Here is a 23424-nt window from a genome sequence, read left to right as displayed (position 1 = left end):
TAATCGGATATGGGATCAATCTACATCCCATGCATCTCCATGTCCCTGTCACACGATGACATACTGAGTGCTACTTTGTGGTTTGGTCTTCCTCTCTGGAGGATGTCTTCCCCTGTCTTGTCAAAGAGCCTGGAGATTCAGAACTTTACAGTTCTATCTACACTGCGAGCCTCATTTTATAATGAAACAGCTAAATATCCACTTTTTACTTAAATAATTAATAAAAATGTTTCAAAATTGTGTTTTGCTTTAAATAGACCGTTTGCTGGATATTTTTTTCCCAGACTCTCTGCCTTTGACAAGTTGGGGTCCCCCATTAGACATTTCATTAGCTCCCTAAATATCCATCACAGCACTTGGCACACCTACAATTTATAATTAAATTAATTACTTGAAATATGTTTGCTACTCTCGACAGCCTAATAGACTCCATGCAGAAACCAGCATGGTTTTGTTCAGTACTTTCTACTGAGAATGAGCACAGAGCCTGCCTCATAGAAGGAGATCAATAAATCTTTAGGGCTGCCTACCTGATTTCAGGAGAAAAAAGCACGCAAACTATTAAGAAGACATTGTCATTGCCCCTGATTTTAGGTAAAACTACACCTCAATTGTCGTCTATGAGGACAAAAGGACTTCCTTCAATCTACCTTAGAGAGTGAAAGCCAAAAATGAGTTAATAAACCCCTAGTTAAGCCGGATTCTCAATGCATGGCAAACATAGAAGAAATAGAAGACATGGTCATCTGAAGAGTTGATCACGGATCTGAGCCACAAGAGTTGCACTGTCTCATAAATGCTTTTCCATCTGTTAAGCCTGTCATCTCTTAAGAACAGATGTGCTATAGGCAAGGGTCACACCCACTCTGAAGAATGAACTCTTCCAGGGCTAGAAAAAGAGTGCAGTTAGCAGTCTATTCTTATGGACTGGAGGCTCTAACCCAATACATATTCCTTTTTTTTTTATTCCAAATTTCTCCTTCTGCAGCCATGATAATGAAGCCACAGGACACAACCATGAATCTGAGCCATCATTCCCTTATTTAATTATGTTAACCCAGCTACCAGAAAGTGTCAGAAGTATAATCATCATCATTTTATGCCAGGATTTTATAAAACTTTAACCTCAGCTAGTGTCTCTGGCTTTCTCTCCCAATCTAACCTAGTCCCCAAATTTCTCTAGCCTGTGTCTAAGTCTGTCTTCCCTAAATATCTGCTATGTTTACTGTATCACTCTCCTGCTCCAGACGTTACTAATACTCCCTATTAGGTATCAAAATGTCCAAGGTCACCTACCTGGCCTTCAGAGCTCTTGAACTGGCCCTCACGTCTAAGTTTTGTTTGGTCTGTTTTGCTTCCCACAATGGAGATGCTGGTCTAGATATTCACGTCACTGTGTCTCACAGAAACTATTACTGCAGGCTCAATGCCTGCCTGGTATATGGAAAAGACTCCATAAATGATGGCAATGTTTATAAAGCCTTCTCCAAGTCATTCCGGTCTTTTCTTTTTCTTTCTTTCGATTTTCATTACATGATAATCAGCATTGCACCACTTGGGATATACTGACTCTAACTGATTTACTATTTTAGCTACTTCATTTTCCTAAACAGACTAAGTTTCCAGGGACCAGAGACCGTGCCTTCCATTTTCTCTGTGTTTTCAAAAACGCCTGGTACAGATAAATAGAAAGCTGTTCTACAAGCAAATGTTTAATATTTCATTTTTGAGTATAATTTATTATAACATATTTGCTGTGTCTTTATCTCCTACAGTTACATATTTTTATAGGCCCTTATATATACTGCACGGTTTCATAAAAATGACACAAAATTGTAAGTTCATGTTTGAAGGCAACTCGCATCTTCCTTGTTTTGTTTTGTTTCCTTGTTTTTGTTTTTTGTTTTTGTGGATAAGGAAGATAATGGTCAGCGATATTAATTGATCTGTCAAATGCAAAGTTATAATCCTAGCCGGGAGCCCCACCAAACCAAGTAAAACTGCTAATGTTAAATAAAATGAAGAAATGGGGTTTTTCAAACATCCTAGCATGTAGTCTATTAAGACAGGTGTATATATTTTTCTAATGTCTACAGAGAACATGTAATACTACCATTTACTTTTTATTATAAGGGGAAAAAAATCTTGCTTCCCCAGAGTTAGAAATACTTTAGCAGAAATGAATTCATTTAATTTCATGGACTCCCTGGAAAGAAATTTGGAGAACATATTAACTCCATATTACACATAAAGATATCGTCCAGAGAGTTGAAGGGAAAGGGATCAAGACTGTTCACTAAAATTGGTGGTTAAGACTCTAATCCCCTCATGAGAAAGCCACATCTGTCCGTGGGACGACATAATGGGTTTATAAATACGATCTGGTATAAAATCATTTTTAGATTAAAAAAAAAATCACATCAACATCTTCCAAAATCGTTCTTTACTAAAACTGTTCAGAAGAACTGATATATAAGAACAAGGAGACAAACAAAGAGGCAAATCTGGATGTCATTTCAAATTGTCTTATTTCTTTGAACCATGTGATTACATAGGGCATCGGATGGTGAAAGATGGAATGATTCGTTTCTTTCTTGTCTTCATGAGGTCTGGAATAGTAACTATTTTTTCCCTGGGATAAATTTTTAAATTACTATGGAGAGAAGGGCAATATAAAAGATGAGAGCCACTGCAGAAATTCCCACGTGGTCCTTAGGGGGATGTCCAAGTAACCAGCAAACCTCTCCTCAGAGAAGTGTGTAACTGTTACACGGTTAATCCCTTTGGAACACCTTATTCAAAATGGAGACACAAAAGAGATCCGCTGTCCAGTTTTCTACTTCAACTCCCAAGAAGACAACCATGGATTAGGTGACCAGAGAGACTACTTGGAAACTTCCATGCCTGTGGTTGTTTCTGAATCATGAGATAAAGCTGATTTTGAATGATGTGGCTCATGCTTCAGCAATGTTTTGCTTTAAACAGATGGACCATATGGAAACTATGAACTAGCTTCGTACACAGGACCATGATGAGCCAATGAAGCATTTTTATGTTTTCTGTCTCTATTCAAGTGGCCTAGTGAACAGTATATTATCGAAAGACACGGTATATTATGTGTCTTCGTTTCAGTTCTGAGTAGTGCTTACTTTTTATGTTAAAGACGTTTTCAATACAAGGATAAAAAAAAAAAAAAACAACAACAACAAACCTTTCATTTAATGAAAAAGGCCTGAAATATTTTGGATGTTAAATATACTCCAATTCTTCCCTCAAGGTACCAGCTTGCTTTTGATGCATCAGTAAAGACACGGTCCAAAAAGGGGTAAACAGTTAAGAAAATCATCGATGTCAAAGATCTTCTTTCCAACAAGATCCAGTGATAAGCTTTTTAAGACTTTTCTGAAAGATTATAATTACTCCCCCCCCACCAAAAAAAAAAAAAACCCAATAAAATTATGATACCAATTTGCTGAGAAGTGGAAGACACGCATAACTCACTAGACAATTAGCCTGGAGGATAGAGAGTTTTCATTCATGGCTTGCTGCTTTAATAATTATTAGAGGAATAACACACATTTCACTTCAAGATTTAAAAAATATACAGTAATTTTTTTTTCCTGGATTGGGCTTAACATTTAATGAAAAACTGGTGGGTGAAAAAAATTACAGTTGTTGGCACAATACCAAAATGGAACAAATGAACAGCACTTATGTGATTGCATGTTTTGTGTAGGACGTGGGAGGGCTGCAGAATAGCTGAAATTAATATGTGGAAAATAACTGCACTGGTTCCTTGGAGGTATTCAGAAACTATCATATGCACTCACTCAGCTTGTAAATCTTTGCAAAGGCTATGATGAAAAGTGATCATGTTTCATTATTATAATTAAAACACAGTGGTCTCAGATGCTTTTCTTAAGAAGTAATTGTCTGAGACATAGATAATATGAGTATAGTTGTTTAAAAAGAAGCAGAATTTAAGGAACTATAATTTTATGCTATTCTTCAAGGAGATTTATTAAAACACAATTAGGTTGTTTGCACTTAGGATGGAATAACAAAGTTTCCCCATATAATAAATGAACCTCTTATTTTACAGATTATAATTCTCAGCATCAGTTTGGGGTTTTTTTCGATCACAGAAAACCTTGTAGGAAATTATAAGAATTATGCATCCCAATTCAGTACGGTAACTATGGGGGTGCCATATTTGTGCTGTTTCACAGCAGGTCAGCAAACCAAGGATCACAATTAACCAACTTTTATTCTTTGCTACAGGTATGTAGGTTTGAATATACTGGTGATCAAAAAGTGAATCTCTAAAATTATTTTTAAAACAACAAACATTGATAGTCATATGAAGCAATCTGGACCCGGACAAAATAGTTTTCTACATACTCTTTCATACTTACCTGGCTTTAAAATTTTGAAAAGGTTTTTTTTTACCTGTTAGTTGTGTCTTGGCTAATGGCTATTACCTATCTCTATGAAAGAGATGTTTAGCAATTGAGATCAGAATCCCATTTTTGTGATTCTTAGTCTTTTATTCACTCTAAAAGCCTATATTTAATTTTATAAGTTGTCTGTCCTCACTGGTAAAATCAGCTATACAACTACCCAAACTTGTTTTCTCTTGGAACCACTTCTTCTCTTTTACAAGAACTTAAAAACCAAAAAACAAAAAACACAAGAGCTTTGAGGGCAGGAACACAGTTCTGGGAGATATTTGTCTACTTGAACTTAGTACTTCAGGTCCCATGAGACACCCTACATGTACAGCCCATGTCTAGAACAGCACAGGGAGCAGCAAAATATTTCCCACAAAATGGCATCTTTGTTTGATGTTATGATTTTAAAAGGTGTGTCTTTTTTTTTAATGTTTTATTTATTTTTGAGAGAGAGAGAGAGAGAGAGAGAGAGAGAGAGAGACAGAGTGTGAGCAGGGGAGAGGCAGAGAGACAAGGAGACACAGACTCTGAAGCAGGCTCCAGGCTCTGAGCTGTCAGCACAGAGCCCGACGTGGGGCTCGAACCCAAAAACTGTGAGATCGTGACCTGAGCCGAAGTTGGTCACTCAACCGACTGAGCCACCCAGGCACCCCTAAAAGGTGTGTCTTTTAAGATGTGCTTTGTTACTTATAAAAATTAAAGGTTTTCTTAGAACCATCATCACATAAATATTTGTATGCTATTTATATGACATAAAGGGGACATGGCCTTCTTAATTATTTCTTGTGCCTCTTTTTTAATTTTGCTAATTGCTCCTTCTATTAGCTCAGCTGTCTCTCTGACAAACTTGTTCTTCTTCGTCAACATTCAAGTCACAAGCTCATATGCTGGAGCACGAGATCATTTTTATGCAAAATAAATATGCATCTCTCATCATTTCAATGGGACATGACACATTTTTTCCCACATCAAACTATATGAGTCCACGTCCCACATACAGCCTAAATATCAAGAGTAGACTTGGGGTGCCTGGGTGACTCAGTCGGTTAAGCGTCTGACTTAGGCTCAGGTCATGATCTTACCATCAGTGAGTTCCAGGCCTGTGTCAGGCTCTGTGCCGACAGCTCAGAGCCTGGAGCCTGTTTCCGATTCTGTCTCCCTCTCTCTGCCCCTCCTCAGCTCATGCTTTGTCCCTCTCTCTCTCTCTCTCAAAAAGAAAATAAAAACATTAAAAAAAAAAAGAGTAGACTTAAAATGTACTGCACAGTAAACATGGGTTTTAAGGAAACCTACTAATTTTAGCTATAGGGTTTAAATATTTAATATACTGCTGATATCATTGTTTCATTCTGCCTGTTGAGAGAGAATAACTGTCATTCTTCTTAATGGTGCATCACATTCTTCAGGTCATTGGAAGGAGCACCATTCTAAATTTATCTACACACAAGGGCAGCATGAAAGAACTCTGCCTTCTACACACAGTGATGCTACACACACTAAATGCATTTCCAAACACATGTAATTTTTTTTCCCATTAGTGAGATCAAGCTAAATTCCATTTTTAAAGTAGTTATAAAACAACAAGCTAATGCCAAGTGTAACAGATATGTAAGTAGTGAATCTTTTGCCCTTCTTCTTTTAGCTGTCCTATTCATTTTGCAGGTGATCACTGGGGTCAAAAGGAACATGGTCTTACAGCTTAATTCATACACTGGATGGAGAAGGTGGTTTCAAAAGTTATTGGCCTCTATGATATTTGCACATCTCTTCTAGGTAACAGTAAGGAGAACCACGAGGAAAGCAACTTTATAAATATAAAGGCACAAAGAAAATTGAAAAAAAGCAAACAACAATTCTGGATGTAACACAGGAGATGACAAATGGTGTGAACTTTTCAAAAACGCTCTACAAATAAAACAGCATTATTCAACAAAACGCAACAAAATTGGGAAAAGAAACAACAAGACATGAGACATGGAGTTGTCTGAAAGCAGTCATTACGGACATAAGCCACACAGAGGATTTCTCGTTCTTACTTGCACAAGTATCTTGAGGGGTTTGAAAGGTCTTTCACCATGAAGCACTCGCCTCCATTCACACAGAAAGTTTTCTCCTTCTCTGCACACTTTACAAGATGGCTTGTTCCGGTTGTTGACGTAGATGTAGCTGGATAGAAGATAAAGAAGGGGAAGGTTTACATGTGTCTTTCCCTCTTCTAAACAGCCTTTACTCTTAAATTCTCTTAAAAGGAAGAGTTCGCAGAAAGTGTGACGGACGTCACTTTCAGGTTTAACAAACGACAGCAAAAAAGAAAGGTACTTTCTGGGTGTAATTAAATGGAATAGAATTATCAAAGGGTAACTGCAGTTAATTAATTTAATTAGAATGAAATAGAAAAAATGCTTAACATTTTTTATAACCAATATTTTATCTTCTAAGGAAGTTGGAAGAGAAAAGACCTATCACAAATAAAATATATTTTCCAGGAAGGCTCAAAGGTAATGATATAAAGTCATGTCAGGGCAACTGATGTTCAATATCATTTTTGAATGGCATCTACTTATTTAATTTGGAAATTACATTTTATATGCATATTGACCTTATAGTTTTTAGATATATGTATCAAAAAAGAATACAAGGTGGTTTATTTGTTTCTAATAAAAAAATTATATGTTATTAGTTGTATGTATATTAATATACAGATTAGGAGCCATTCTATTCAAAGTTTCCGTTCCACTCAGAAGAAGACTGTTGAATGTCTGCCGCCATACTTTTAAGGAAATGGAAAGACACTCTAGTATTACTGCAAAGGACAATAATGGCACTACAAAATTTATCCATTTTGAATCAGGAGTAGACACCGTAGTCTTAATTTTTACACAGGTTTACAGCTGTGGTAAGCTTGATATCCACCTGTCAAGCTTCAGTTATGTGAAAGCGATGTGAAAATGATGCCACCACCATTTAGCATATGGATTAAATGAAGCCCAAGCTCTTGGTCCTCAGATTCAAGAGCATTTAGTACCAGAACTTCTCCCCACTCACACCATCAGGAACACTACATGCAGTGCTCAGTCTCAACCCCAAACAGTCTAATTTACGTAATGTTCATGACTGACATTATCAGGGTGACAAGCAGAAGCATTATGGTAAGCCAACAAAGATCCTATTGACTCTTTCAGGAAAAAGAAAAAATATATATGTATCTTTAGACAAAATTTTTTCCTTGTCTACTGACTCATTCTCAGTGATTCTTTGACTTCCTTATCACTTTCCATTTTATCATTTGCATGTGAAACTCAGATGCCCTTATTTGCTTTTATTTCACTTCTCATGTATTAGTTTTCCACTTTCTTTGATTTTTCTTCTTCATTTCCGTTGTAAGTCCCCATTTTGCTTTGTTTTGGTTTTGACTTCTCCAATTCTGATTTTTACTCTATCTGATAGAAATACTCAACGTCTGATTATTCAGTTTCCAAATCATGCAAGGCCTTTGTTCCCCTGCATCCTCCCATCTAGGGCATGTTTTTGGACCATTTCTCTACTGTCAGCATGGTTTTTAGGAGTAAGCAGCAAAGAACAGTCAGATTTGCCCTTTGGAGACAGATCTGGTTCAAATCCCATCTCGTACTAGTTTTGTGTCCTTGACCAAGTCACTTAGCCACCCAGAATGCAATTTTCCCAGTTTGAAAACAATGGTAACGGCACTCTTACAGGATTGTCATAGGGATCATAAATAACCTAGGTAGAGGAATTGGCATAGCACGGGCACACAATGAGTAACAGCAGGTATTATTACTGGGTAAGTAGGGAAGGTGTTTATCAATCAGATGAGCATCTCACCAGTGGAAATCTGGGGATTTCAAACATCCATGGTACTCTTGGATCATTATTATGAATAATTAAGAACTGCGTCAATTTTTTAATTACTCCAACAAAAAGGCCTTTCAAAATGCATTTCAAGGTATCCTTCACCAAACAAAAGGAACCAAGGAGAATGATTTTACCCTGTATTATCAGCTATACTCTCACATCTTTGTCAGATAGAGGGGGATGTAACTGGCATCATTTCGTCTAGTAAAGTCATAGAGTAGACAACATTTCTATACATCACATAACATGATTTTAATCTAACACTATATCTTCAAGTGAACAACTGTTCACTTGCATGCGACATATTAATATTTCCATCCATGGCAATTACTTTTAAAAGATACAAGGAGGAAATTTGCCTTAAATGCTAAGGGTTTTGTGCTTAAGACTTTCAACTGCTGACAGGATCCTGTGGGATGACAAATTGGGCGTGGTTTCCTTGCTGCCCCAGGTGACAGTACTCAATGGACCACCTGCAGTCTGCTGTCACCAGTCATTCCCACCGAGAAATTCTGAGCCTCCAGCTGATCCGCGTGGTCCCTGACAGGTTGCTAAGGATTACCCCTCACCCAAGCACCAGGCTCTTGAGGCTTTTATTAACAACAACTAACCCATCATAGCCCCCCAAGAGCAGACACTCCGTATTAATTAGAAAACTAACAATAAAGATGAGCAGTGACATAAGCAAGAGACAGATACCTCGTACATACTCCTTGGACTTTAAGATAAATAAGATTAATAAATGTATGTTAAAATCAGAAATAACACCCCTTTTTGTTTTTTCAAAAATATTTCCCCCGTGAAACGATTATCCCGCAGCACCAAGTTATGACAGATTCATTTGAAAAATTCTTAGGTCATTACTTGAAGCTGGGATATTTGATGGTTAAATAATTCTGGGAGACAATGAAGTAGCAGCTAGCTTATATGATGATCATGGATTATTATGTTTAGCACTTCTATCCTTTAGCCGAAGCAGGAACAAAAATGATCATGGAATTGTAAAGCAGTAATTAACTCCTGGGTGATGCTAAGTGTCAGCTGACTGGGTACAGCTGTTCTGAACCAACAGCCAAACACAGGAATAAGATGTAATTGTCAGAAGAATCTGGGATGGAGATGGTGATATATGAACCCTTCACATTTTTGCCAGGTTTCCTTCCATTATTTTTAGTTCAATACAGTGCACAGCCAGTCTTAAGCAGATCTATAAATTCTGCAGCGATATCCTTTCTCCTTGGCTCACATACGCTGTATTGCTAAGTCAGTTTCCATTTAGTAATCCTGCCAGAAATTAATGCAACAAAGGAGGTTCTTAAACCTAGCTATGGAAACAACCTTCTTTCTGGGGGAGCTGGGAGGACTGTATCAGAGGTTAAGCTAAAAAAGTTTTGCAGATAGAATGCGTTTTGGTATAAAAAAGAAGACCCTCATAGTTCCTCCTGGAAGTAAATGAAGGTACATCTCACCTATTCGGTACTTAATAAACCCTGCCTCTACTTGTTACTAGGAGCCCTGGGTGTTCTATGCGAGTGATGAGTCACTGAATTCTACTCCTGAAACCAATATTGCACTGTATGTTAACAAGAATTTAAATAAAAAGTTGGAAAAAAAAGAAAAAAAAATCCTGCCTCTCACCACTTTGTGACTAGTTTGTTGTAACTGGGAGTTTATCACAATGAACCGCAATTAGGAACACCTGCAAAATATGCATCTACTACTTTTATGCTTGCCGTTTATATGAACACTTTATCCCAAACACACTTTGCTTGGGATGTTAGCAACTGCAATACTATAAGGAAGAAAGTATAAATAAAGCAGTAACTTGTTACCAGAGAATGTACTTTGGAGTGTTCCACTCTTGACCTGGTCTCCCCTGGCCTATAGGTCAGGACTAATGACCATCCCCAGGGAGGCTGGACAGTTCTCAGACTTAGCCAAGGATTTGCGGACTAAGATCACCATTTACAGACTCCTCAAATCCTGCCCCTCATAATAGGGCTCCCTTTTTTCTAGCCTGCCTTCCTTCTTCCCTTCTTTCCTCACTTCCTTTCCCCTCTCTCTCTTTCTTCCTTCCTCCCCCCTCCTTCCCTTCCTTCCTTCCTTCCTTCCTTCCTTCCTTCCTTCCTTCCTTCCTCTCTCCTTCCTACCTTTCTTCCTTCATCCCTTCTACAATTCTTTAATGATTGTCTATTATGCACAAGACATAGAGAGAACAACTAGAGTTACTGGGGTTAAAAACTGTAAGATTGTGAACAATTCTCCCTAAAAGGATACCTTTATAGAGAAAATGAAACGAAACGAACACTGGCGTTAGCTGAGAAGAATCAGATCCCAGGCTCAATTTTACCAGTTACTAGCTGTGTGACTCTTGTCTAGCTAACCTGCCTCAGTAAACTCAGCTGTAAAATGTGCTATCACAGGACTGTTGGGAAGTGTGATAAAGTACTTTGTCAGCTGCAACGCTGCAAGCAAATATATGATACTGTTAATATCTATGTGGAAAAACAAAAAGTCCAGACTCAGGATATATAATCAAGCCTCAAATGTTCTTAGTAAATTATTCTTGTACAAAATATGAAGAGAGATTGTCTAATTTGCAGAGGCAACCATTGCATAATTGTAAGGCATTAAGTAAATATCAATAATCTACTTTAACTGTATCATAACTGCTTATTAATAACTTATAACCACCAAATTTGCCCATAAATTAAGTTGAAGAACAATTTGAGCTAAAAGAAAACCATCTTAAATGTATGATTATTTTAAACTTTTAAGACTCTTAAAATTCTTTAATATTTCTGACCCAACTTCTAAGTTACTGAATTAAATGTACTTATGATATAACAGTTTAAAGTTATAAAATATAAAAGAAATAGTGTGATGATCATAGTATGAAGGACATGATATAAACTGTTTACAACTTCACATTTTGGAAATTACACATTATTGCACATTTTTATAAATACACAATAAAAATCTGAGGACTAATTAAGTGTTCTCTGTTCATCACTAAATATTTTCCCACAGAATCACACAGTATTTCCTGTAGAACGTCAGGCTCTTTTTGCTCAAGGCAGGCTGAAAAGAAAATAATGCTGGAAAGGATGGCTTACTTTCTTGCTTGTTTTATGTGGTGTTTTCCTTATCAGTGAAGTAGACAGCACCAACAGACCAGGGCCATTACACAAATGCAAATTGCTGATAAGAAGCCACTCTATTCTTCTTTGACAATTAGCAGGGATTAGGGAGATGTAGGGTTTACCCCAAGGAGCAATCATTTAGACCCTGTCTTCCCTGAGTGAATGAATCCTTATTAGCAGATTTTAGGACAATTCTGAATTGTCCTAAAAACTTTACTTGCAGGAAATTAAACTAAATAATTCTATGCAGTTTCCTCAATGAAATACACAAATTTTAACAATTTTTATATTCTAATATGAAACTGTCAATCACTACATTACAGGTTTGTTTTTCTTTTCTTCTTTTTTTTTTTAAAGAAAACCTTACCTGTGATATCTTCAATGTCTCTGAATTTAGAAATCTGCATGCTTTTTGTGCTCTTTGAACTCCCAGTTTTTAAAAAAAAATTCTGGGCGCCTGGGTGGCGCAGTCGGTTAAGCGTCCGACTTCAGCCAGGTCACGATCTCACGGTCTGTGAGTTCGAGCCCCGCGTCAGGCTCTGGGCTGATGGCTCGGAGCCTGGAGCCTGTTTCCGATTCTGTGTCTCCCTCTCTCTCTGCCCCTCCCCCGTTCATGCTCTGTCTCTGTCTGTCCCAAAAATAAATAAAAACGTTGAAAAAAAAATTAAAAAAAAATAATAAAAAAAATCCTGAAAATTATTATTATTCTTGCTCGGAATACAGCTCCTTGCAATTAAGTGCTAGAAGCATTTCAAAGTCCCACTAGGGGAAAAAAGCTTATGTAGGGCTCCTGAAAATGAAGTTCTGGAACAGAAGTGGAGCAGGAAAAGCTGTGCTACCTAATACAGCTTCTGCAGATGACAAGGGAATGAAGGGAGAGTCACTGGTTTTCCAAAGGAAAAGAGGAGAGCCAGACTCAGAACTACTGAAGCACCGTCATTCTGGGTTGGCATGTTTTTCTGGGTAGTAATTCAATCCTTTGCTGAATGGCAAATAAATTCTTGAAAAGGAAAAAATGACAAGAGGAGATAAAAAAAAAAAAAAAAAAAAAAAAAAAAAAAAACCACCCTGTACTGGCTTGGAGGTTCCCAGAGCCAATACAGTGATTTAAAGTAGCGAACCACGTCCTTGGCCTCTCCTCTACCGAAATCTGCTAAAGAAACAAAAATGGCAGCCAGAGAAGGAGCATCATGAGACCGTAAATGAACCCAGAACTTTCTACAGTAGAAGTAGGGCATCTCACTGTGTGGACCTGGGAACTTAGCTGATAAGCTAGAAGTACTTAGAGGTTCACAGACTACCCATAAGGTTAAGAGTTTGTCCAAGGAACAAGTTGATGCCAAGGGACAATGGAGATTAATTGTAATAAATGATGAACTTGGGCTTGGGTATCATTTAAACACACACAGAATGGTGGACAAGAAAGAACTTTACCATATCTTATATAATTTATCCCATATTTAAAAAGAGGGTACAAATCAAATCAAAAGAATGGTTCTGTGGTCTTGAATAAAATACCTATAACAAAGAGTTCAGAGGTGGACGGGGGAAGGCTACCCAAGGTCACACAAGTGAATTAGGAAATGCTTCCTTTCTGTTTTGTTAAATGCATACTGAGGCCTAAGTAGGTTAATAAGATTGCCTTTAATTCCTCTCTGTCTTACAAGCTCTCTGAGCAGACCCTAATATTATTTCTTCCTTCTTCAGCAGAATGAAAAGTGACCTTTGGGTGTTTCTCTTCATAAAACAAAATTATAATTTTTGTTGTAACACTGATCTCATTTGTAGCTAAACAGAAAGCAGATTCTAAGTTCCCAGCAGTTGCTGAGCAAATGATTTGGTGTCATGAGATAGTGTTATCCTTAGAAAAATAAAATTGTCAAGAAAGGTTATTTTCAAACATACAAGTTGCTATCTTTTTTTCCTTTTTTCTGACAGTGCCTTTCACTCATGATACAATGTAATCACAGGCTACTACTTCTTAGAGCAACATCTCAATGACAAATACTTTATAGGATGTCATAGATTTTTCTAAAGAAGAGGGAGGGTGAGTCTCTTCCCACAGTGGATCATTGGCTGGTTGGAGTTACAAGGGAGCTACATTTTCTTCCTTACAAAGCCAACAATAATCTCTCCTTAGCTAACAAGTCAACTCCAGAAATATATTTTCTACTAATCACTCATGGTTTTATAGAAGATTTCCATAGCTGGGAGTTGACAAAGCTTTGAACTGTCCCTTGAACGTTTTTCCATCGATACCTATTCTAAAGGAGTAAAATCCATGTAGCCTGCAAAGCAAATATTAGCAGTCCATCTGACTGGCTTAATTTGATACATCTATAGATCTCCTCAGGCTAAATGCAGAAGGCACACATTCTTAACTGTACTCTGCATTTTCTACTAGTATCAACTTGGTTGGGAGAAGGTCATGTCAATATAGAAAATGTTAACCTGTCAATTTTAAAATTAATCAAAGTTTTGAGCGCCAAAAAAACAAATCAGAACAAAGAGGACTGATCAAGGATTCGGTTATTCAGTAAGCTGCTGAAATTACCATGTGACATTTAATGACATAGGTTAATTTATTCATCAACTAAAATACATTTAGAAATGAAAGTAGATGAAAGGTCAGAAGATAGAAACTAGGAGGCAAGTTCATTATCGTATTCAACAATTAAAAAAATCATGGCATATCAGAAAATAAAACCCATATGGTCATAGCAATAGATACTGAATCAACATTTGATGAGATTAACAATCAATTTCTATAGAACTATCAAATATTCTTATTCCCCAAATCAAACCTGAATTTAATCAGTCATCCACATACAGTTACTAAGTTGCAAGAAGTACACAGGTCAGAGGAACACATTAAAAGATACCATGGCATGCAATTAGCAAAACCCAGACCATGGAGAACTCCACAGGGCAAATAACCCAGTTTCTTCCAAGCTAAACTAAAGGAGCAAAAAGAGACAAAGACAGCTAGAATTAGAGGCAGACCAATAAGGTGAAAAAAAGAAAAATCTAAAATACAGACACATTTAAAAGAGAGTTAAGAGACATATAAACCACTCACCATGCGTGACACTTAAGCGGATCCTGATTCAAACAGTTATAAATGTCTGATATCGAATCAGGAAATCTGATCACTGATTATATAATTAATATTTCTACAGGGTTATCATTAATTGGTATGTGTCAAATATACTGTGGTTATGTTTAAAAACAGTCCTTCTCTCTTACAGATGCATACTGAAATATTTATATATTAAATGATAACATGTCTGGAATTTGCTTTGAAATAACAGGAAGAAAAGTGACTGGGAGCAAAATGAAACAAACCTGATAACTGATGAAGCAGATGATGGCTACATGGAGATTCATTACACTATTCCTTGTATTTTCATGTTTAGCATATGTTTACATGTATATGTTTAAAGATACATATATATGTTTAAAATTAAAAACGCAAAAAATATCAATTTCAGTCTTTTCGATATATGTCTTCATAAAGCAGAATTGGTATGGTACTCTATATCTTCTACAAATATCTACTTTTTTTTTTAGTTTATTATATATTTTGAGAGAGAGTGTGTGCACATGAGCAGGGGAGGGGTACAGAGAGATGGGGGAGAGAGAGAATCCCAAGCAGGCTCTGCACTGCCAGCTCAGAGCCTGAAGCTGGGCTCAAACTCATGAACTGCAAGATCATGACCTGAGCCGATATTAAGAGTTGGACACTTAACTGATCCAGGCACCCCGACAAGTGTCTACTTTTTGCAAACAACTTAAATCATACTAAATGCTGAGACTCTAGGAAAGCTTTCCATTAATGTAAAGTACAAGCTAAGTTTGTTGACTACCAATGCTGTAATTTAACATTGCTCTGAAAGTTCTAACCAATGCAATAAGCCAGGAATAAAAAAAAAATGTAATATAACTGGAGGACATGAGAAAGTGAAATAATCATTATTCGATAGTCATTGGTAAAGTAAAAAAAGTTGTAGCCAAGAATATAGGACTGATGCTTTTCTAATCTGACCATACCATATGTCTGTTAATATGAAAGAACCCATTAAGAATAGAGAGTATAACAGCTGGCCTAAAATTATGTTACACAGGGGCGCCTGGGTGGCTCAGTCGGTTAAGGTCTGACTTTGGCTCAGGTCGTGATTTCCTGGTTCATGAGTTCAAGCCTCGCATTGGGCTCTGCGCTGACAGCTTGGAGCCTGAAGCCTGCTTCGGAGTCTGTCTCCCTCTCTTTCTGCCTCTCCCCAGCTCTCTCTCTCTCTCTCTCAAAATTAAATAAACATTAAAAAATTTTTAAAAAATTGTATGTTACACAGATGCACAAGGCAGTAAGGTTCCTCAAAGTTATGGAAGCACCTTCATGATGGGAACGGATTCCTGACAAAAGTTTTAAGTAATCTAAACTTTCAGTTAAAGGAGCCTCCACAAGAGTATAAAAAGAAGATGGGGTCTGGGCCATGCAGACATAACCTTCTGAGTGTTTCAGGTTTGAGCCAGGCCCTTGTGATGAGTGGTTCTGGAACACAAGAAGCCTGGATAATCCCTTAGGTGGCACCTGTGCAGCCTTAAACCCCCGACTGCACATTGCTACATACCATTTAGCCAAATCACAGCCATTCTGCATTTGCGTCATGACTGTAAACACAAATTGCCAGATTCTGTTTCTGTAAGCACCACAGTTTCCTCACCGGGGTTAAAAGGGTGCTGCACATAAAAGAATTAAGCAGTGAATGCATGTTTGAATATATGAATCTTGCTCTGTAACACCTGGCTAATTTCAGTGGATATATTTTCCCAGAATTCCCAGGGGCACCTTGTTCCCAGGTTGGTGATCAGATTAGCAAAACACCCCTCTCTGTAACATGATGTGTTCAACTGTGTAGCTGTAGTGTTTAGGTTCCCAGCACAAATTCTACATAACCAAATAACATACGGAAATCTTAACAATTTTCAATAGTGTTACTGTCATTCATACATGACCAACCTGAAGAGGAATAAAACGTTTTCCAAAAACACATAACTTGAAATGCTTCACCTCAAGAAACCTTTCTGTCCTGAGTCCAAAAGGACTGGCTGGTCCCATAACAGTTCATAGCAGGTCTTGTTTTTCTAAAGAGCATATATTTTTTAGGTTACAGATGGGAGCAGTGAAAGAGCTAATATTACAGGCAAATTCTATGCCTTTATACAAACTGGGCAAAATGATAAATTAACACTGACTCCATTGTGAACTAAAGAGGCTTTCCTGAAAGCCTCGGAAGTTTTTTGTTTTGTTTTTAATTTCTGGGCCTCTACCCTCCAATGTAACAGGTACCTGTTTTTCTACTGCGGGCATTGATTGTTGTTGTTCAATGGAAAGGAAATAGGTGCACACATTGAACTCTTTTTCCAAGGTACATGATATCTCTAAAAACCAGAGCAATGTGTTTAGTGTCTTACTATCATCATCTTGTCTACCTGTTGTATTCACATACACACACATACACATACACATATGACTTTAGATATACATACATACATATATATACGTACATATATATGTATGTATGTATGTATGTGTATATGTTATATGTGCATATGTATACATCATTTGGAAAAACTCAGTGGAACTCATCCTGCCTATAGTGAAACCGACAAGGGCATTGTTGAAGCACATCATTAAAAAAAGGTAGAGTAAGAGGTCAGAGTCCTATCTAGGCCTGCTTGGCTATTTCCCTGTACTGCCAGAAACAGGGAATTTTAAGAAGGTCCATCCATACCATCTTAGTTATAATTTATTAGTTTTTCTTGGTGGTGATATCTGTATATATGGCCTAATAAAACACCTCCATATCCTGCAGCTATAATAATTCAGAATGGCTTAGGTCTTCCCCCTTTTAAATCATAAACCATTTTTGTAGATGCTGCAGGTACGTGACTAATATAGATCATTGTTCTTTCCATCCGTTACTAAGGTGCTTCATACCCCAACACTGCTTAGGAAAACAGCTTAAAGCAGGGAATCATGGCTGTTCCGTGTACCAGCTGTAAGGGAACCACAGCTCTACAAAACCGCCTAAAACTCCACGCGGGCAAACCCAGATCCTAAAGCAGGTCCACTTTGCCAATTTAATCCCTCACATCCGCACACAATTCCTGGAAAGGAGTCAAATGTCTTCAGTGAGATTTGTCACTTACCCAAAAGCTTTCAAGAAGTCCAACACTTAGCAATGCCAAACAGTATGTCTAGCGGGAATCTGCATTGCTAGTTCTGCTCAAACAGGCATTGCTAATACCTAGTGAGTATCGAATTTTCCAGTTCAGTAACGACAGAATCCAGGGACTACCATAATGAGGAGACATGTGCAGGGTTAGTTATGCTTCCGAACCCCACCGAGGGAGAGCTAACTAGCAGATGACAGGCTTTTGGTTATATTTCTAAGCACAAAACGAAGCCCTAACAGGCAAAAGAGATCTTGTAAATGAGAAGAAACCACACTTCTGACCTTGTTCTGTTATAAAGTTCTGTTTTACTCATGTCTTTCTCCTTAAGAAATCCTTACTTCTGAAGAATTTTGAAATGTAAAACACTTTCATTAATACAGTCAGGGATTTGTCTTCATTATACACCTTTTTGCTGTGCTGGGTGATCAATCCCTAGGATGTAATTATCTCTTAATAGAGATCAGTCACAGGTAGAGCACTTTTCTGTTGAAAGGCTCCCTTCTCTTCATATCTTTCAAAAAAAATTTTTTTTAATGTTTATTGTTTTTGAGAGAGAGAGAGAGAAAGACAGAGCATGAGTGGGGGAGGGGGAGAGAGAGGAGACACAGAATCTGAAGCAGGTTCCAGGCTCTGAGCTCTCAGCACAGAGCCAGACGTGGGGGTCGAACTCTCGAGCCGTGAGATCGTGACCTGACCTGAAGTTGGACACTTAACCCACTGACGCACCCACGCGCCCCATCTTCTCCTTGTATCTTAATGCCTAATGTTATATTAAAAATCTCTAGTACTTGAATTTTTCTCAAAGTCTGAAGAACTCAGGGAAGTGAGTCATTGTTCTACAGAAATAGCACAAGTACCTACAATTAAATGTTGATAATATAAATGGATCTTAATCAGCAGACAGCTGTTGTATTTAGCGATCCTTCATTAAGGTATCTCATGATTCTCCCCCATTTTTGTTTCCTAGGCCTTTGTTTTAAGTCTAATCAATTAATATTAGCAGTTAATTCATTACTTATAAAACTACTAGAATATATGATTATTCTTGAAAACTTTTTGAGCTTAATTTTATCCTTTGCCAAATTTAAGCCTCCAAATATCAGGTTGGTTGTTTTGTTTGCCTGCTTTCCTTGCCTTATCTGTATGTTTGTTTGTTTTCAGGATTCAAAGACCGTTTTATCTGTGGATTATTTTAGTTGCAAATGATGAATTTTAGCTGTTCAAAGGTGAACAAGCAGCCCACATGGATGAACAGATGGAAATTATAAATGAAAACATAGCATCAAAATATTTCTTCTGAAGTCAGAACTAGGCATTGGCAAGCCCACAGTAAGATCCACAAAAAATGCTGGCCACACACATTTAAAAAAAAAAAAAAAAGCTTACCCACATATGTCACAAAGTAAACAGAAAGTAGTCAACTGGTGGATGTATGGGGGTGAAGGAGAGAACAGGAAGGATGTTGGTCTGTAAAATCTTGGAACTTCTTGGGACTTAAATGGTCAATCAACTAGGAAGGTCTGAGATTCCAGTTTTGTGATGCAATATCCCTCAGAAATTAGCCTTAGGTGATCGCAGGAGGGTTTTTTGCAACTGGAGAACTTTTGATGCTCAACGTGGTTACATTCCTCAGTCTCTTTTTCTTCCCGTTGAATGTCCCAAATTCCTTGGGCTCACAGGGTGGCAAACTGCAATTTATGGTCAAGTCTAGCTTCAGATCCTGACATGAAACTGGAGTTTCCCATGTAGAACTATACTCCTATCAACATCACAATAAGGAAACTTATAGAAATGGAAAACGTCCAATGACATGGGCAAGATGATCTGTTAAATGGAGAATCACATTCTGGAGACAGCCAAAGCAAGTATATAGGTGAAGGTAAAAAGAGAAAAGGTGAATGAGCTAGAAACTGAGTCATGTTTTCTGGGGCCAGTTCTCCATGCTCTAGATGACATTGATGCCCATTTCAGCAACACTGCGAAAGAAGACATGGAGGACGTAATTCTAGAGATAACGATTATATCTGATTTATTAAAATTATTGCGCTGTTTTAGAGGATACTGTGACTAGGCATAGCAAAAGGTCAGAACAAAGTTCCAACTGCTCTTAGATCAGAGAGCCGTAGGGGCAGAGGTCCAGACAGATGGAATCTATCACTATCATAAGAGATTACAAGAAAGACCAGGGGTGGCACTGAAGTCTTGGCCCTAACTATCCTAAAATGGTCAGGAGCCTTTTATAATCAAAATAACAACGAGAACGTACCCTCCAGGCTCGGCTAAATCTGATGACTTAATAAGGTAAAATGACATGTTCAAAGTTAGATGAGAAGTCATCATTTTAAGAGGTTGACATGGATCTGTACTGATTCCAAATATAGAACTTGCAATGCGTAGCACTTCCAATTCCCTAGGCATCCTTTAAAATGAGAGGCGAGTGCTTTAAAAAGTATTCAAAAGTTGAAGAATGTGCGCTGTCGCTGTTAACCAGGCAAAGAATGTTAAATTCCCTGTCATGCTTCTCTCATCCCCTACCTTCAATCCCTTTGTCAAAAAATAATAGCAATAATAACAAAAAGACCTGGTTATCATCCGGTATGAGGCTACTAACTCTTTACAGGCAACTGCCACTAAAGATATTATCCAAAAAGGGGAATTAAATTGAAAAATGGAAAAGGTTGCAACAAATTAAATTGGATTGTCATCTTTCCCTGTGACAGACTGGACTGTTCTGTCCTAGGATCATGAAAGTTAGAAATACTGTCTTCAGTCTTTCCCATGCTGCAGCTGAGGTCTACGGAAATCCTGCATGGGATATGATTTCTACAAAATGCAGGAGACTTAGCCATCAGAATCCTGACTGGCTCATAAGGAAGTAGACCATGTCTGGCTTACTTATGACTTAGGTGAATTCTCTTGCCCAATATCCAACTTAATGTGAAATCTTAAAAAGTAGCGCCATCCTGGGAATTTAACAACGCTTCTGCTGTCTTTCTTATTACAGAAGATATGCGTCTCCCCATTCTTAACAGTCTACAATACGACACATCATATGTTATATCCCAATGAAGCTAAGAGCTAAACACCAAAAAAGTATATTAAGTAGGCTCATAGCTACCATTTCTACTGGGTATGCTGTTTACCCAATGTCTTGGACTTAAGGTAATCTTCAAGACAGGTAAAGGAAAAGCACAGAAGAAATGAGAAGCAGAGAAGACATTTTATGAATGTAGGCATGGAAGAATTCTAGGCATATTATATTTTTTGGTATTTGGCATTGATAATGTTTGCTGTAGGTTGTAAAGGTGTGTCTTTCACTTCTTTTCTTTCTTTTCCTTCCTTCCTTCCTCCCTCCCTCCCTCCCTCCCTCCCTCCCTCCCTCCCTTCCTTACTTCCTTCTTTTGGAGGAGAAATAAATGCTGAAGAACCTCAACAGCTATCTGTATGGTAAACGCAATACAACTCCTAGCAAAGCACAAGAAGACTGCGAGTCATTAAATATCTACAGTGGGAGATATTCTAGCCTGTAGTGGTAACAACAACCCTAAGAAATAGGTAACTTTTTACCCTTTGACAGGTGGAGAAACGGAGGCTCTAAGAGGGGGAGCTGCATGCCTGTGTGCTCAGTGTAACACATAATGTGAGAGGGATTCCAAGGCAGGCTGACTGCGAGGCCCCGTGAAGCATCCTATCTCGTGGGTCTTTCATTCGACGGCTGTGTATCTGACCTTGTAGTTAAAAGCAAACAGACAACAAAAACCAACATCTTTTCCACAGGCTTTTAGAGAAGGCCAGTTCTTCCACCTTTTGGAAAGCATTACTTTCTGAGTATTTCCCTGTGTTTGTAAACTGAATGTCAGGGAAAGAGATTTAAAATAATTACTTTTAGATCATGCACTCTTAGCAGAAGACTGGAGGCCAATGGCATTCAAATCAATGTGTCTTTAGTCTTAAACTCAGGGAAAAATGCTCAGTCCACATCATCTAGTATTCTGCTGTCCGTTTCAGAATAAAATGGTTATCTTTTCAGCTAAGCTTTCCTAAGAACTAGAAAACTAAATCGATCTTAAACAGTTTAGGGTAGGGGTGCCTGGGTGACTCAGTAGGTTAAGCGTCCGACTTTGGCTCAGGTCATGACCTCATGGTTCGTGGGTTTGAGTCCCATGTCAGGCTCTGTGCTGACAGCTCAGAGCCTGGAGCCTGTTTCAGATTCTGTGTCTCCCTCTCTCTGCCCTCCCCTGCTCATACTCTGTCTCTCAACAATAAATAAATGTTTAAAAAATTTTTTTAAAACAGTTTAATGTAAATTTGGAAGGTTATCAGAAATTCAGTTTTGTGGGGTGTTTGGCTGCCTCAGTTAGTAGAACATATGACTCTTGATCTTGGGATTGATTGTAAGTTCGAGCCCCATGTTGGGTACAGAGATTACTTTAAAATAAAATCTTAAAAAAAAAAAAAAGAAATCCAATTTTGTGCCACAATACTGCAGTGCTGTAATGGATTCTATTTAACCTCCATTCAATTTATCCTTGTCTTCCTTTTCAAAATTATTATTATTATTTTTAAAGTTTTATTTAAGTAATCTCTATACCCAACATGGGGCTCAAACTTATGACCCTGAGATCAAGAGTCAGATGCTCTCCCAACTGGGCCATCCAGGTGCCCCCTCAAAATTATTTTTAGGAAAATGATTTACTTTTCATTTAATAATAATTTCAAAGTTAGAAAAAAACTACCTCATTTATTTCTTTTTTTTTTTTTTTTTTTTTTTTTCAACGTTTTTTATTTATTTTTGGGACAGAGAGACAGAGCATGAACGGGGGAGGGGCAGAGAGAGAGGGAGACACAGAATCGGAAACAGGCTCCAGGCTCCGAGCCATCAGCCCAGAGCCTGACGCGGGGCTCGAACTCACGGAGCGCGAGATCGTGACCCGGCTGAAGTCGGACGCTCAACCGACTGCGCCATCCAGGCGCCCCACCTCATTTATTTCTTTATGAAGCTAAAGTAAGAGAAATCACGCACATACATATTAGAAATGCACATACAAATATAAATATGCTGAGTTATACACATCATTGGGGAGTTATGGCAGCAGGAACTATTCCAAATGAAATGCTAAATTTAGTTATGATGCCTGTACAATATTTAATATTTGCATAGGATCTGTGATTGATCTCGATGCAATATTAATACCACTAGATCATTTAAAAGCTGATTGTACTCAGCAAATAGGGAGGAAAGAAAAAAAAGGTGTATCTAGAAGAGATGCAGATAAGTTATATATAATGAAAAATAATCTCCAGTGACATTTGAAATTAGTCTTATTTTGTTGACTGCTAATTTTTCTTTAACCTCATTTTCAAGAAGGTTTTAAAAATGGGTCCTGTGGTAGCACGCCCAGTCGAAAGTTGTGACAATCAAATATTTTAAATGAGCAGCTCATACAGAAATGGACTATTCTAATAAGCTAATGTAGGACAGCTTCCTTTTGGTTAGGTTACATATAAAGATCTACTCAGACTTGTTTAACATACCCGTCCCTAACAAAACTAATGCTACAAATTAGACAGTAGCAGACATAATTAAAGGTTAATCTAATTAATGGCATATGACTGCAAAATCGGAATCAGAATGTATAACATAGAGTTGAGATGCTTAATTTTCATTAGCCTCTTCTCTGTTTAGTATTTCAGTAGATTTTTTTCTTTTTACTAGTTTT

General features: G+C 37.7%; 1 protein-coding gene across 9 annotated transcripts in view; it reads right to left on the bottom strand.

Moving 5' to 3' along the window:
- The window catches only part of NRG1 (neuregulin 1), a 1119525-nt gene that overhangs the window by 26485 nt on the left and 1069616 nt on the right, over window positions 1-23424 (bottom strand). For all 9 annotated transcript variants that reach the window (XM_030312327.1, XM_030312313.1, XM_030312320.1 and 6 more), the window contains one exon: window positions 6488-6617. In XM_030312327.1, coding sequence (XP_030168187.1) covers window positions 6488-6617 — 130 coding nt within the window. The remainder of the gene's footprint in view (window positions 1-6487; window positions 6618-23424) is intronic.

This window comes from Lynx canadensis, chromosome B1 (genome assembly GCF_007474595.2).
Source record: "Lynx canadensis isolate LIC74 chromosome B1, mLynCan4.pri.v2, whole genome shotgun sequence".
NCBI lineage: Eukaryota > Metazoa > Chordata > Mammalia > Carnivora > Felidae > Lynx > Lynx canadensis.
This window is presented reverse-complemented; position numbering and strand designations above follow the sequence as displayed.